The 14592-nt window shown below is 62.1% G+C and overlaps 2 protein-coding genes across 10 annotated transcripts in view; one reads left to right on the top strand and one right to left on the bottom strand.

The window, feature by feature from the left end:
- Window positions 1-3087, top strand: part of SOX13 (SRY-box transcription factor 13) — a 39863-nt gene extending 36776 nt beyond the window's left edge. For 8 of the 9 annotated variants that reach the window (XM_054804322.1, XM_054804324.1, XM_054804321.1 and 5 more), the window contains 5 exons: window positions 71-180; window positions 291-387; window positions 473-616; window positions 1481-1697; window positions 1819-3087. In XM_054804322.1, coding sequence (XP_054660297.1) covers window positions 71-180; window positions 291-387; window positions 473-616; window positions 1481-1697; window positions 1819-2092 — 842 coding nt within the window. In that variant the 3' untranslated portion in view covers window positions 2093-3087. The remainder of the gene's footprint in view (window positions 1-70; window positions 181-290; window positions 388-472; window positions 617-1480; window positions 1698-1818) is intronic. The other variant, XM_054804320.1, reaches the window with a different exon arrangement.
- A 1353-nt stretch (window positions 3088-4440) lies between these two features.
- ETNK2 (ethanolamine kinase 2) lies at window positions 4441-13900 on the bottom strand. The gene is made up of 8 exons (XM_054804326.1): window positions 13635-13900; window positions 9464-9723; window positions 8883-9020; window positions 7524-7666; window positions 7325-7408; window positions 6696-6871; window positions 5918-5991; window positions 4441-5746 (listed from the first exon to the last, which is right to left on the bottom strand). The coding sequence occupies exons 1-8, from the start codon at window positions 13857-13859 to the stop codon at window positions 5674-5676; spliced, it is 1173 nt and encodes a 390-aa protein (XP_054660301.1). The 5' UTR covers window positions 13860-13900; the 3' UTR covers window positions 4441-5673.
- Window positions 13901-14592: the final 692 nt, after the last annotated feature.

Raw genomic sequence — 14592 nt, 5'->3', positions numbered from 1 at the left:
ATGGGGTGCTGCAGGGTGTCGGAGGAGCGGGCGCTGGTGCTGATGGGTGCCCGTGCCGGTGTCCTGCCAGGGTTCTTGGGCGAAGGCGATGCCATCACCAAAGCCATCCAGGACGCGCGGCAGCTGCTGCACGGCCACAGCGGGGCCATGGAGGGATCGCTGAGCAACGCCTACCGCAAGGTGAGGGATGGCCGCCGGGTCGTCACTGTCCCCCTCTGACCCCACCGCTGGTGCCCAGAGCCGGGTCTCCCTGCCTTGGAGCTGGTTCCTGACTCTCCGCTCTCCTGCAGGACCACGTCGGGATTGATTCTTCCCCAGTGAAGGAGCGGATGGAGGAGACCCCTGCCCACCGGCCAGATGAGGCTCTGTTGACCTGTGAGATGGACGGTAAGGATGGCCGAGAGCACAGCAGTGTGACCCCCTGCTTGGTCCTTCCTCTGGCTCCTGACCTCGGCCGGGGTTTCCCTCGCAGGCTCACGGCACTTCCCCGAGTCCAGGAACAACAACCACATCAAGCGGCCCATGAATGCCTTCATGGTGTGGGCGAAGGATGAGAGGAGGAAGATTTTGCAGGCCTTCCCGGACATGCACAACTCCAGCATCAGCAAGATCCTGGGTGAGTGCCGGGGCTGGGGCAGGACCCCACTCTGCATCCCCATGGGGTGACACGAGCTCTGTCCAGCTGCTCGCTCCACTCGTCCTCAGCCACCCGCGTACGGGTGATGCCCACCGGGAGGATGCTACCCCCACTGGAGAACACCCAGGGAGGGGCATGTGGAGACTCGCAGGAGGATTCAGGGGTGGTGGGGGGGGTGTCTCTGGAGGTCCCCAGCCCAAAGCCCTGCTCAAAGCCCAGCTAACCCCACATCCCATCAGGATGCTCAGGGCTGTGCCCTGTTGGCTGTTGAGCATCTCCAAGGATGTTGAGGATCTCCAAGCACCTCCAGCTCATCCATCTCTCTCCCAAACTGGACGCCAGTCCAGCTGCAGCCTCCCAGGTGCTGAGCTGAGGGGATTAATCTCTTCTCTCTGCCAGCCTGGCCCTGAGCCCCTCTCCCAGCCCAGGAACCTTTGTGCTGTCCCCTGCTTTGCCCTCCTGCCCGGGGCGCTGGCGGCGATGACAATAAAGGTCAGCCAGTGGGGGTATGAGAGTCACACGCCAGCACAGCCTATTTTAGCCACAGCACCTGCTCACCATACCTTGGAGAGCATCAAAAGCCATGGCCCAAGAGGTGCCCGGGGAAGGTCAGGGCTGGGGACCTGTTCCCGGTGTGCTGGGAGGGCTGGCTGCCCTCTGCGGCACGGGGCTCCCACCGGTGCAGCCGCTCTCACCATCTGTGTGCAAATTCAGGTGCCGTTTGCCCAGGGGATGGTAGGAGCATTAATTAACTCTTGCGAGGGCTATCCCGGCCAGGAGCCAGCGTGGGTTTCATCACAGCAGGCGTGGTGTAAGCGTGCCCCGTGGCTCCTCTCTGCGCAGGCTCACGGTGGAAGTCCATGACAAACCAGGAGAAGCAGCCCTACTACGAGGAGCAAGCCCGGCTGAGCCGGCAGCACCTGGAGAAATACCCCGACTATAAGTACAAGCCCCGACCCAAACGCACTTGCATCGTGGAGGGGAAGCGGCTGCGTGTGGGCGAGTACAAGGCGCTGATGAGGAACCGGCGGCAGGACACCAGGCAGGGCTACTTGATAGGGTAACGCGCCCCTTCCTCCCGTCCGAGGGGGCTCGCCGAGGTGCCCGCAGGGTGGGTGCCCCGGGAGGCAGGGGGAGCACCTCGACGCCCCGGCTGATGATTGCATTCCCCTGTCCCCCAGGCCCCAGGGCAGCCAGATGCCCCCCACCTCCTCGGACGTGCTGTACCAGCGGCCGGTGGGCATGAAGCTGACGCCCCCCCTGATGGAGCACTACCTGCCCCGCGGCATGGACCCCAGCATGCCCATCATCGTCAACACCTGCAGCCTCAAGGAGGGCGACGGCGGTGACGACGGGCACTCAGTGGCTGATGGTGAGATGTACCGCTACAGCGAGGAGGAGGACTCGGAGGGCGAGGACAAGAGCGATGGCGAGCTGGTGGTGCTGACAGACTGAGGGGGGGCCGGGGGGGGGGGCGGCAGGTGGGGGCAGCAGGGCTGGCTGCCACCAACAAGGAGGTCACAGCATCCCCTGACGGGACAGGACTCCGCCGAAGGGCTGCACTGGGAGCAGAGGGGAGCTGCTACCCCGGCAGGCAGGAGTTGCTGCTGCCTGCCTGCAAACGGGTCCTATGAAGGTGGGTGCCCAGCATTTCGGGTGGGGTGCTTCCCAGGGGGGGTGACGAGCAGCGACGTGCGCTGCATGGGGCCACGGCCGGGATGTGCCGACCCCGCTGGGCAAGCTGGTGAGGGCTGGCTCGGTCTTGCTCCGGCGGCAGGGGCATGGGGAACTGAGGCCACCTGGCCCAGGGATATGGGTGCCACGGCTGCTGAGTTGTCACCCACTCGCAGCCCCCCCGGGAGGAACCTGAGGGTATCGGGGTGTGGGAAGACCTCCAGAGCATCTCCCAGCCCTCAGGCACCCGGGGGTCTCTTGCAGAGAGCCTCACCTGCAGCAGCTGCCAGCCCCTGCTGCCGGGGACGCGGGACGGGGACACGCTTGTCCCGCGCTCAGCCCGGTCTGACCTCCCCGCTGCGTTTCCCACTCAGTCTTTAGAGCCTGCCAGCAAATTCCCATGGAGCCATTTTTAGCTCTCGCCTGGCCCGAGTACCAGCCAAAGGCTCCAAGGAGCCCTTTATGCTCCTGAGAGCTCTGGCCCACTTTGTAAATAAAGCGGGTGCCTGTTCCTTGGCTGCACCGTTGCCCCGGCACAAGCCCCGGCTGTCGTGGGTACATGTCCTGTCCATCCCTGGGCGCCCATCCCTCTTGCACCCTGGCTCTGCAAGCTGCGGGCTCCACCTGTGATCTGCACTGTGAAAACCACAGAGGGAGAGAGAAATCACAGCAATTAAAAAAAAAAAAAAAGTAAAAAATATACCTTGCTCCTTGAGCCTGGCCCGGGGGGGTTTTGGGGTGTTGTGTGGCCAGCTGTGCACGCACGGTGTCCGGCTGTGCACGCACGGTGTCCGGCTGCGCACAGACCCCGTGCACCGCCCTGTGGCAACAGTCAGAAACAGGCACCGCGGCTCCGGCCGCAGCCACAGCTTGGCCTCCAGCCTGGCACGGGGGGACCTTGCCGGGGCTCCAGGCTGCAGTGGGGGAACGAGCCCCACCACGGGGGCTTTGCCGCGGCCCCAGGTCCTCAGCCCAAGGTGAGGGGCTGGAGCAGCGGCTCTGCAGCATCGGGGCCCCGGTGCCGCCCCCCCGCATGGCTGCCGTCAGGACACTGTTTATCCACGGGAGCACCCTGCCTCCTCGCCCACCCTGCAAACGCCCCTCTCCTCTCTTGCCCTTCGTCAGTGCTTTATTTATTCCCCCTCCCTGTGCTGCTCTGGCTGGGGCCGGGGTCCCCGGGGAAGGGGCGCTGGCTCCCGGGGTGGGATGGGCTGTGCTGCAGAGGGGGCTGGAAGCAGATGTGCCCAACAAAGATGCAGCTCTTCTTCTCTCTCTTTTCTTTTTTTTTTTTTTTAAAGACTGTAAATATAGATAGAGCTTTATTTTGTTAATAAGACTATGAGTAACTTAACCTGTATATTTCACATACTTGTTTACAATTGTCCCCCCCACCCCTTGGCACAATAAAGATGACTTTTTGGAGCAGAGAGCTGGCTCTGGACTTTAGCAGCCGGGGTTCGGGGAGGGCCAAGGGCTGGATGGGGACCTCTCACCCCAGGCAGGCAGGGCATGGATGGGGGTGCCTGTTCCCCCCTTCCAGCACAGCCCCCTGGCTAAGGCTCTTGCTCCCTGTGATGTTTTCACTTGTGCTGTTTCTCAGCTCTTTCTCCTGCCCTGTCCATCCGTGGTTGGCCCCCAGCTGCTCCCCTCTCCTTCCCGTCTCTCACCTGTATTTTCTCGAGCTCTCACACATGGCAGCAGGTTTAGGGTTCAGCCTCCTCTGCCCAGTGCCCACCACAGCCAAGTGGTCCAACCCGCCCTTGCTGGAGCCCAGCAGGGTCTCGGGGCGGGGGGGGGCCACAATGAAGATGTGGGATCAGCTCTGAAGCAGACTGTTGTAAAGCACAGAGCATCACTCTGGGACAAGGACAATCCCCGACAGCTGCTGCCAGCAGGGAAGGGGCAGCGAGTGCTGCATGCAGACACCCGAAGGGAGATCAGGAGCACGGGGGTCAGCAGCAGCTCACCCTGTCAGGAGATACCTCCACCAGCATCTCTGCTCCTGCTCTGGCCTTCCCCAGCACCTCCAGCTGCAGGAGAAGGGCTGAGTGCACCCCCGGATCCCAGAGATGCCACCCCTGCTCCGGCACAAGTCCTGCACCAGTCCCCACAGATCTGCCATCCCCCAGTTCCAGCTACCAGCAGCTTTTATTTTGCACCAAAACGAACACCAGATGCAACAACAGTCCCGGTTCTTGCTGGGGCAGGTTCCTGCGCCCATGTGGAGGGGACAGCTGTCTTGTCCCCATAGCACTCGCCAAGCAGCCAAGGCAGGGGCAGAGGGGTCTGATCCCACTCCCCAGCTGATGCACAACCACTGTCATGAGCTGGACAGTGCTCAGCAGCCAGGATCACCCTCGCAGAGCCTGTAGTGGGGGAGCAGCTGAGTGCTGACAGGGGATGAAGCTGTGCCCAGCTCATGGAGCTCATCAGCTCCATTTCACCTCCTGCCAGGGGGTCCCACGCAGGGACACAGCCCAGAGCAGAGGGATGGCACCTGTGCAAGGGGCAGGATGGAGCCCCCGGGCCTTAAGGGAGATGGGGAAGGCAGAGCTGGGAGCCCCTTCCTCCGGCAGCATGGGATGCTACGAGGGAAGCTGCGAGGGCGGCAGGGAGCTAACGGGACTCTGAGGGACCACGACTGGGGAAAAGCAGAGCCAGCTGTAGGCTGAGCACACCGCAGGAGGTGCGGACAACCCCCGCTTGCCATAAAAAGCCTGCTGGTCCCAAGCCCATGTGGCTCACGGCCATCGCCTCCCCTTGCTGCTTCGCACCACCCGTGCCAGCGCGCAGCAGCACCCACTCCTCATGGAACAGGGTCCCATGCTCAGGCAGCCCCAAGCCCAGGATCAATACTGACCCAAGAAAGGTGCTGGTTTGGGGGCGGGAGCCCAAGCGGCAAGGCAAGAGGGGATGGAGGGAGCAGTGAAGGCAATGAGCACGGCGTATGCGTTGGGCAGCTAAAGCAACTCGGCAGCTCTGGGGGCTCCTGAGTAGATGGGGGGACCCGGTTCCCGCCTCGGGGACAGCACAGAGGGAGCACACCGGGTGCCAGGCCAAGCAGCAGTAGTGCCAGCACAGGCACCGGGGCTGAGCCAGGGCTCGGCGTTAAGGCGATGGTAAGGCTTCCTTGTGTAGGCAGGGGCCTCTCCGAGGCCATGGTCCTCTCGAGCATCTCATGGTCCAACCTCAGGTATGTCCAAGGTCTCCTTTAATCGGTGGCCGGGACAAGTCTCCTCTCCCCCTTCCCACCATCAGGACCTGCCCTCGCCCCTGACTGGGGTGGGGAAGGGACGAGGGGGATGCGAGGGCTGTGGACGCAGCAAGGACAAAATAGCTCAGGGTCTCATGGGCTGGAGACGCTATTTAGAGATCTGCAGGGCTGTGACCACCGGCTTCATCTTGAAGTACTGTTTAAACCTTAGCTTTGCATATCTACCGAGAGAGGAGAGAAGGACAGATATGAGACTTTCGTGCCCCAGCCCCACGTCCCCTGCCCACAAAGGATCCCTGCAGCACGGAGGGTCCATTGGGATCCTCTTGCTCCAGTCATTGAACACTGAACTGCGCTGGGAGCAAATGCCCCCCCAGCCCCGTCCGACTCACCTTAAGAAGTTAAAGTCTATGGTAGAGTATTTATCTTGGATCAGGCCCCAGCATGCCCAGAGAAAATGGGATGCCTGCAACAGACAAAACAAGGATCAGAAATGGGCACGGAGCATCCCTGCCCGCAGGATGAGTCACTCGCGCCTCTCCTGGCCGGGTCCCAGAAGTCCCGTGGCTGGGACGACAGGACGCGGGGTGGCAGCCAGCTGGGGCTGGCCCACGCCTGTGTTGCTATATGTCCTGGAGGCTGGTCCCAGCCCAGGCGAGGGATGCCAGCAGGAAGGATGCTGAACAGCCGCACAACGTGCTCAGGGTACCAGCCTCGGTGTTTGCAGGCGGGGTGTCCCTCCTGGCAGCTCCAGCCGGGAAACCAGCTGAGATTTTGCCCTAAGTTTCCAGCAGATCAGCTCCGTCTGTCCATGGCATTTACCAGAGGATTTCCTCATGCTCCGCTGTACCCAGGGTCTGCCTGACCGCTCTGAAGGGATGCCCAAGGCCACAGCTTTCAGAGACACGCGGTCCCACGTGTCGGTGGGATGGCGGGCAGCCAGTGCTATCTTTGACCTTGTCTGAGGGCTCAGTGCCTCCTGGGTGCAGCCGGGCTCTTCGGGGCAGCCTCCTGCCCTGGGTGCCCCCAAACACCCAGGCTGGTACCTGCACCCCCATCCTCGCCAGCCGAGCTGCAGCACAAAGCCCCGGCTCACCCGAGAGCAGAGGAAAACCCGTCCCACGGGCAGCCCTCGGGAGAGGCCGGCTCCTTCCCACCTCCACCACTCACCAAAGAAAACTTGTTCACTTGCACGTAGAGAGCCTCCAGCTCTTCCTCGGACACGGCCGTCCCCGTGCCTCCTTGGTTCCCCTGGGTGAGCTGCTTGTAGGCCTGCAGGTAGGAGCGCAGCCACTGCAGCTGGGTCTCCTTGCTGGGGTAGAGGCGGTAATCCACCTCCTTCACGCCTGCGAGGGGAGCCGGGGTCAGCGATGCCCAAGGGGCAGAAGGGCGAAAGGGAGGGCTTCTCCGGGGCAAAGCGACCTGACCGCGGGGCTCTCCCCATGCGTGACCAGGTGAGCGAAACCCCCCGCAGCTCCAGGAGCGCACAAGCCGGGGATCAACCCGCTGATTTGATGCGCGCACCCAGCCCTTGCATGGTTAAGAGCTGGGCTTGTGCAGGCATTGCATCCCAGCAGCAGCCAGGCTGCCCAGTGCCAGCAGCACAGCACCCAGCGCCAGCAGATACCGTCCCTCACACATTGCTCTAACCCCGGGCAGCCTGAGGAGGAGCTGCTTCGTTTCCCACCGCAGGACTGGGGATACAACCGCCTCCTCCATCCCCAGGGACCAGGAGACCTCGGGGCAACTGCTGGAACTGGGGGAGGACCTTCGGTGCCATGGAGAGGAGCCCGACTCACCCGCAAACTCGTTAAAGTGGTTTCCAATGTCAAAAGCCTGGTAGTTGTAGCCAGTGTACTCGTAGTCGATGAAGCGAACGTGCTCTGCGGAGGCAAAGGCAGGGGCTGTGAGAGGGGCTGGAGATGGAGCTGCTGGCCCCGGGGGAGGTGGGTGAGGGACAGACCCCTCCGGCGAGCGTGCGAAGCTGCTGCCACGAACCTTGCGTCCCGTCGTAGATGATGTTCTTGCAGAGCAGGTCGTTGTGGCAAAGCACGATGGGGGACCCCAGCTGGGAGAGCGTTTCCTTCATCCAGGCCAGCTCGTGTTCGAGCATCTCCAGGCTGGGCACGTCCTGCTGGAGGCTGGGGAAGGGGACGGGGTGGAATCACTTCTGCTCACGGGGAACCTCCCTTGGGGGCAGAGGAGCAGCGTTGCCCCTTGCTTCCCTCCGTGCACATTATAAACGATCTCAGCAGTGACACAAAGCGTGGGCTAACGAGGCCGTTGTTGGTGGGGAGGCCAGGCTCAGCTTGGACACCCTCCAGCCTGCTGTGTGGTACCCAGGGTGCCTGGCAGATGCCACGCTGCAGCCTCAGCCCTTCCCTTCTCCCCACTAACACCCGCATCCATCCCCCAAATCCACCCAACCAGCCACCGAGTCCCCCAGCGCTCACTCCGAAAGCACCCAACTAACCCCCAGGCAATGGGAATTTTTTTTGGACTCTGCCAGGGCACGTCCCCTCTCAGTAACCTCAGAAGTTTCAGTTCCAAGAAGAGAGCCAGTTAATGATTACCTAACTGGCTACACTGAAGGTGGAGGCTTGGGTAAAGTCTGCCTGCAGCAGGGCAAGCGCTGAGAAAGGCGCTGTGTCCTGCTACCACTGCTCAGGGAGCAGGTTAATTATTTGCTTGCCTTTGGGTTCATTCACCTTCCACCACCTCTTGGGGCTGCCCGCATCCTTCCCAGACACCCCAGCACTCACCTGGTGTGAACCCAGGCTCCCAGAAATGGGATGAGCTGGTTTGAAGTGGGAACTGGCTGCTTTAATCTATACTGGGTTTCTAGCATCCCCTCCAACATCGGCCCAACCTTGCTGCTCCGATCCCCACCGTAAGAAGGGCTTGAGCTTCAGTTTATTCTAGGGAGGGCTTAAAACGCCGGCTAGATTTGCAGGGAGGAGGAGGCGGATTATTAGAGCAGGTGGGAGTCTCTGGCTCAGGCCAGATCCTGCCTGGGTGCTGTACAGACACAACCCAGAGCTGTGTCTGCTCTAACACCCAAAGTCATCCCCAGACTGGCAGGAGGAAGGGCGCTGAAGGGTGCACGGAGATGCCTCCATCCCACCTGCTCTTGGGGCCTTGGCCACAAATACGCTTGCAGAGGGATCACGATCCAGAAGCGGCTGGATCCAGCCCCAGCACCATCCCCAGCCCCACTCACCAGCCCTAGACCCCTGCAGAGGTTTTACCTGGGAACCAGGGCTCTTTCCCCCGGTCCCGTACGGGGAAGACTTAGAGATGGGTGGGCAGCGGATGCCCAAGCCAGAGCCTGGCTCTTTGGGATCCCTCTGCCTTTACCTGGGGTTGGATACCTTTGGGCTGAGATCCGTCTTCACGAGGATGAGGTATTTGTGCAGCTTCTGCCAGAGAATGGGCTTGGGAAGGCTCCCGTTGGCATGGATGGCGTGTACCCGGGCCATCTCCTGGGCCACCAGCCTGGAAGGAAACACGGATGCATGGGCGAGAGGAGCACTCCTCAAAACCAGCCTTGAGATGTCTTGAGGGGGGGTTCCCCAAAAGCTGTGTTAAAAATGCAGGGCCAGCACAGCTGAAACTCCCCTCCACCTCAGCTGTGAGCCTCTGAAGCATTTCAAGACCCAGTGTGGGTCAAAAGCAGCATTCACCTTTCCTGGGCAAGTTCAGGTAAAAGCCCTGGTTCTCATGCAATCTCTATTCACCAAAAGCTGAGGCTGTAAAACCGTGGTGAAAAACCCGACTGCAGTTTGGCCCATTTACTCCCCAGCACCACCCAGGTTTATGCGCTTCAGCAATGCTCGAGCACCAGTCTGGAACAAAGGCAGCGACGGGAAGAACTGGAGACACGGAGAAAACCCGTTGCCGGTTTCCCCATCCCACATTTCCTCCCCAGACCCGCACACCTGAAGATGTGGGGGTCCCGCACGTGGTCGGGCCCCAGCGCGATGCCCGGCAGGAACTGGTAGCAGAGCCCGTTCTGGAAGGCGCAGTAGAGGTCGGGGGCACAGCCATGGGCACGCAGCACCTGGAAGTTCCTCAGCTCCGTCTCCCGGTCCACAAACAGCTCCGTCTTCCTGCCGTAGACACGGACCAGCACCGCGTCCGCCATGCCCTCGTCCGTGTAGCAGGCCACGAGCTTGTTGGTGATGCCATCGGTGAAGAGCTGGAGGGGGAGAAGGGCGGCAGAGCCGATGCCTGTACATCCCCGCCACGCTAGGGCATGGGGGAAACCCCCTTCCCACCAGCAGACCCCAGGGAGGAAGCACTGACAGGCGATGGGGGAAAGAGAGCACGAAGCGGCAGTGCCCAGGGCAGCCAGGAGAGCTCCCGCAGCAGATGGCATGAGTTTGCAAGGCCTCGAGGCTCACGCACATACTGCAGCTCTGCGCGGGGCTGCAGGCACGAGGCTTCAGCTGCACAAAGCTGTCGGCTTGGGTGGAAATCCTGCCATTTTTCACCTGGGAGCTCAGGAATAGCTCAGGCCAGATGTGCCGCCAGCATGCTTGGCACCCGAGCAGCCCTGGGAAACATTCCCAAAAAATCAGCGTAAATCTTCTGGCACAAAATTTAAAAAAAAAAAAAAAAAACTAACCCAAAAAAAACCACCCAGCAAACAACACAGAGCAAACACCACCACCCCGTCTCCTCCTCCCGACCCTCCCTGCGGGGCTGGGTCACTGATAGGCAGGGACGTCTCTGCTGGGGACGTCTCGTGTCATTGCTCTGATGGCTCCTCACAGATGGAAAGAGAGTTTTGTTCTCCCGTCGCCCTGGCTTGGCCGCCTGCCCGCGCACATGCAGGGGCTGCCGCCCGCGCTGGGCTCCTCTCCCCATCCCGCGGCAATTTCAGTCACCTCCGGTGCACCGAGGGGTTTGGGTCTCCATCGCCCCAGGGGGGACCTTTGCCCCATCGTCCCCCACGCAGGCAGGATGCTCGGCCCCACGCGGTTCCTGCTCAGCGCTGAGGGTGCCAGGGTGCTGCTGCTCCCCACGAGAGTGATTTCCTCATCCCCTATGGGTTCGGGGAGCCGGAGCAGGTGTGATGCTGGCGGAGCAGGAGGGGGGGCGAGGGCGCATGCTATGGCAGCGGTGGTGCTCGGGGGTGGGACAGCTAATTTTAGACATCCCACTCAGCAACGCACGCTCCTATATAGGGTGCCTATATATAGGGCTCCCCATGCAGCCTCCCGAGGGAAACTCAAAGCACTCAAATGAGACACCCAAAGTTAGCCAGTGGTAACACCCCTCGTTACACAGCTGGCTGGTACTGGATTTGGGGTGAGCACCGCAGGCAGCAAGCTGGCCACCACGTCCCATCGGGCTGCTGCCCCTCGGCTGCAGCTGGGGCAGGCTGAACCTTCTCAAGCAACCGAGCTGCTTTTCCCAGGCCAGATAATCTGTTTCCACCGCGATACCATACTCAGTTCTCTCCTCTCCTTGTCCTGTCAGGCCCCAGAGGTCAGAAATTCAGCAAGTGAAAGGTGTCGTAGCCCGTCCATACAGAGGACGGTGCACCCTGGGGCCGGTGCCCTCCATCAGCCACACGCACATCAGCCGCAGGTGAACGGCTCCACGTCGAGATGCTCAGCACCGCCTCACCTGCGAAGTCCTCGCGCTGCTTTGTTTTGCTGCTCAACAGCCTGATCAGCCCTTTCCAGCGGGTTTAACAGGATTACTGAGCCTTATCCCCCCCTGAATTCCAGGCCGCTAACTTTGGAGACTCGCACGTGGTTCGTCAGCAACCTGCACACACGCACGCAGGGGCTCGCCTGCCTTGGGGGCGGCAACTCCTCCAGCTCCCGGCGGTGGCTGCTTGGGAGATGCCCGGTGCTACTCTTTGCGTATCCAAAGTGCAGTCGGCTATCAGCAGGGCCACAGCGCTGCTACCAGCCCAAATCCTTCCCTGCTGCGGTTGCGTGACAGCAGGGAAGGGGGGAAAGCGAGTGTGACTCCACACCAGGAGTCTTGCAGCAATTAAATGCAAAGCGAGACCCAAGCACTGTGCAAAGGTGCTGAAGCGAAGCAGCTCCATCCGACCCCCCGGTGCTGCGCCTGCTGTGAGACCATTTGGCATCCCCAAAGCACCGCCGTGTTGGCTGCCTCCCCGTGCAGGCAGCACCCAGCGCTGCTCCCCAGCCCGAGAGGCGGCCGGCAGCCCGGGGACAGACCGCAGTAGGGCACCTTGTTGCCAAAGTCGGGCTAAAAAAAGTCCAGCCACGCCAGAGTCCTCGCGGGGGTTTGGCTCCACGTTGCTGCTGCTGTTCTTATCTCTGGATGAGGGATGGAGTGCGTGCTTCCCTGATAGCACGGCTGGCTGACTCACTGACACCGCCTGTGCCTTCTCGGTACGGAGATCTTTCCAGGGACAGAGCTTAAAGGATGAGGAGCGGGAGCCCTGGAAAGCGGGCACAACCTGGAGCACAGGGGGCTGAAGACCCCAGCAAGAAGAGGGCAGGCAGGGGAGGCTGAGCGCCCAGAGACCCTTCCTCCCCATCTTCCACGCCCTGCCCCAAGCACTGGGAGATTTTTTCTGTGTCACCGGCACAGCCTGGTACAGCCCCTGCAAGCAGCTGTGCACCGACACCGTGCAATGAGGTGGTGCGAACCGGGCACCGCTCCAGTGCGCGGAGGAAAGCGAACAGGAACGCTAATAGGAACCAGCTGAGGACCAGTGCACCACTCCAATCCCCTCCCGAACAGCTCTTGCAATAGCAGCTAAGGGAAACACAACTGGAGGTTTCCCCCCCACTCCTGAGGGGTTTTTTGCCTTTTTTTTTTTTTTTATTTAATTAAAAACACACGCACGCACGCACAAGCTGCTGTTGAACACTGACCCCCTCCGATGCCTGGAGAGAGCCTGGATACCAGAGACCTGGGGTCCTTCTCAAACAACCATCGCCACTGAGGTCTGTGCTCGGTGCTGCACAGAGCCTGAGACATTTCCTGCTCTTACAACTCTGTGCTCTGAGGAACTCAGACTCTGAGCTTCCTGCCTATTGCCATCTGCCCTTTCATATGTATTTTCCTGCAGCTTCTTATATTTAATTACACTTGGCTATTAATACATTTTTAATGTCACTCCAGACACACGGGAAGCGTGTGCCTTCGGAGGACACGCGTATGCACGTACATACATTTAAGTGCACCCAGCCCCGCCACCTCCATACTCCCGTGCCCACCGCCAGGAGCCCAGTAAGGGCACAGACATCACCAGCCTCGTGTTTCCACCCCAGACCTCGCACCCCCGGGCAGAGGCGAGGAGGGGGAAAGGGACTCCCATGTCAGGCAGCTGCCAGCTCTGCTCTCCCAGCCGCTGCAGCAAAGCCCTGCCAGCTCGGGACAGCTGAGCCCCATCCTGTGCAAGGAGCCCAGCGCTGAATCCCAGCTCCCATCCAAACCTGTGCTCAGCCCACGGGATCTGGCAAAGGTGCAAGCCCACAAGTAACCCAAGCGAGACCTGCTCCTGGGAGCAGCTACTCCTGCAGGCAGGGGCCCGGCAGCACCGCTGTGCATCGCTGGGTGCAGGCAGGGGTGCAGCACCTGCAGGGGAGATTCCAGGGGGACCAGCAGTGCAGGCTGCCACCCTGGCAGCCCCCCAGCCCTCACCCACCTGGGCAGCCTCGAGGGACCCTGGGGACACACTTGCATTCACAGTCACCGCTCAGGGACTGCTCGAGGGGTCCCCAAAGCCTGCAGGGCGGCGGTGTCACACCTTCACGCACCTGATCAGCCCCAGCTACGCTCTGAGAGCGGAGAACTGGGAATGGGGTGACAGGATGTCGTACCCTCCTTGACAGGTCCTATAGCCCCCCACGGTGGGTCCTACACCCACCCTCACGTGGACCCTATAGCCCCCCCCCCCCCGCGAGCGAGCTCTGTAGCTGCCCCAGGGTGGGCCCTGCAGCACCTCGGGGTGCGCCCCACAGCCCCCCTCGGGCTGACCCTACAGCCCCCCAGGGTGGGCTCTGCAGCCCCCTCGGACGAACCTCACGGGGGGTGCACGGGCTGCGGCGGCCGGTCCCGGGGGGGGCTCCATGCAGGCTCCCCCCACCCCTCCACCCCGGCGGGGCGTACCTTGGTCTTCACCCTCGCCGGCTCCCAGCCGGGTCTCAGCTCCCGCATGAGCCGCAGCGCCCCGGGCAGCACGTCGCCCTCGTCCACCGCAATGCCGAGGTGGGGCACAGCGGGGATCCCGCCGCCGCCGCCGCCCCCGCCGCCCCGCTCCGGCCCCGGGCAGTCAGGGCAGCGGCCGGGCGGTACGGCCATACCCAGCTCCGCGCTCCCGGAGCCGCGGCCCATGTGCCGGGGGCTGCCGCGGGGCCGGCGGCCGCGGGGAGGAGCCGCCCGCCGTTGGGAAGCCATGAGTCACCGGCCCGCCTCCCGCCCGCCTCCCGCGGCAGCGCCCGCCCGCATTGTGAGGTCAGCGGGACCCGCACCGGGACCCGCACCGGGACCACCCCCCCGCCCGCCGCACCTGCTGCCGCTGCTCTCCGCCCGGGTACCTCCTCTCTTCCCCCCCCCCCATCCCCGGAGCCCCTCAGCTATCCTGAGGGACCTCCGCACAGCCCCCCCCCCGCCCCATGCCTTGGGGGTCCGGGATGAAAAGGATGGGGATGCCGCACACGGGATGCACCCCAGGAGGGACGAGTCCTCTCTGGACCGACCTCCCCAGCCCCGCTACCTTCTCACCCACCAAGCGCTGCCCCCCATGGAGGATTTACAGGTGGGCTGGGGAGAGGTTTGATAGCTAAAGATAGAGCACGACTGGCTCGTTGGCACAACCCCCCCCTCCGCAGCCCACTGACACGGCTCCAGCTCGGCTTCATTAGCAGAGGAAATAACCACTGCACATGGCTCGGAGCGGAGAATGCCCCCTCCAAAGTTTACAGCTGGCTGCGGCTGAAACCAGCTAAATGGACCATGGAGACTTGGGGAAAATCGTTTAAGGAAGGGGAAAAAAATAAACCAGCCAGTTCCCCGTGTTTCTAAATATAGAGCGAGCTCTGTCAGTTTTAATAGGATGGTCATAATT

This window comes from Grus americana, chromosome 25 (assembly GCF_028858705.1).
Source record: "Grus americana isolate bGruAme1 chromosome 25, bGruAme1.mat, whole genome shotgun sequence".
In the NCBI taxonomy this organism is placed as follows: Eukaryota; Metazoa; Chordata; class Aves; order Gruiformes; family Gruidae; genus Grus; species Grus americana.
This window is presented reverse-complemented; position numbering and strand designations above follow the sequence as displayed.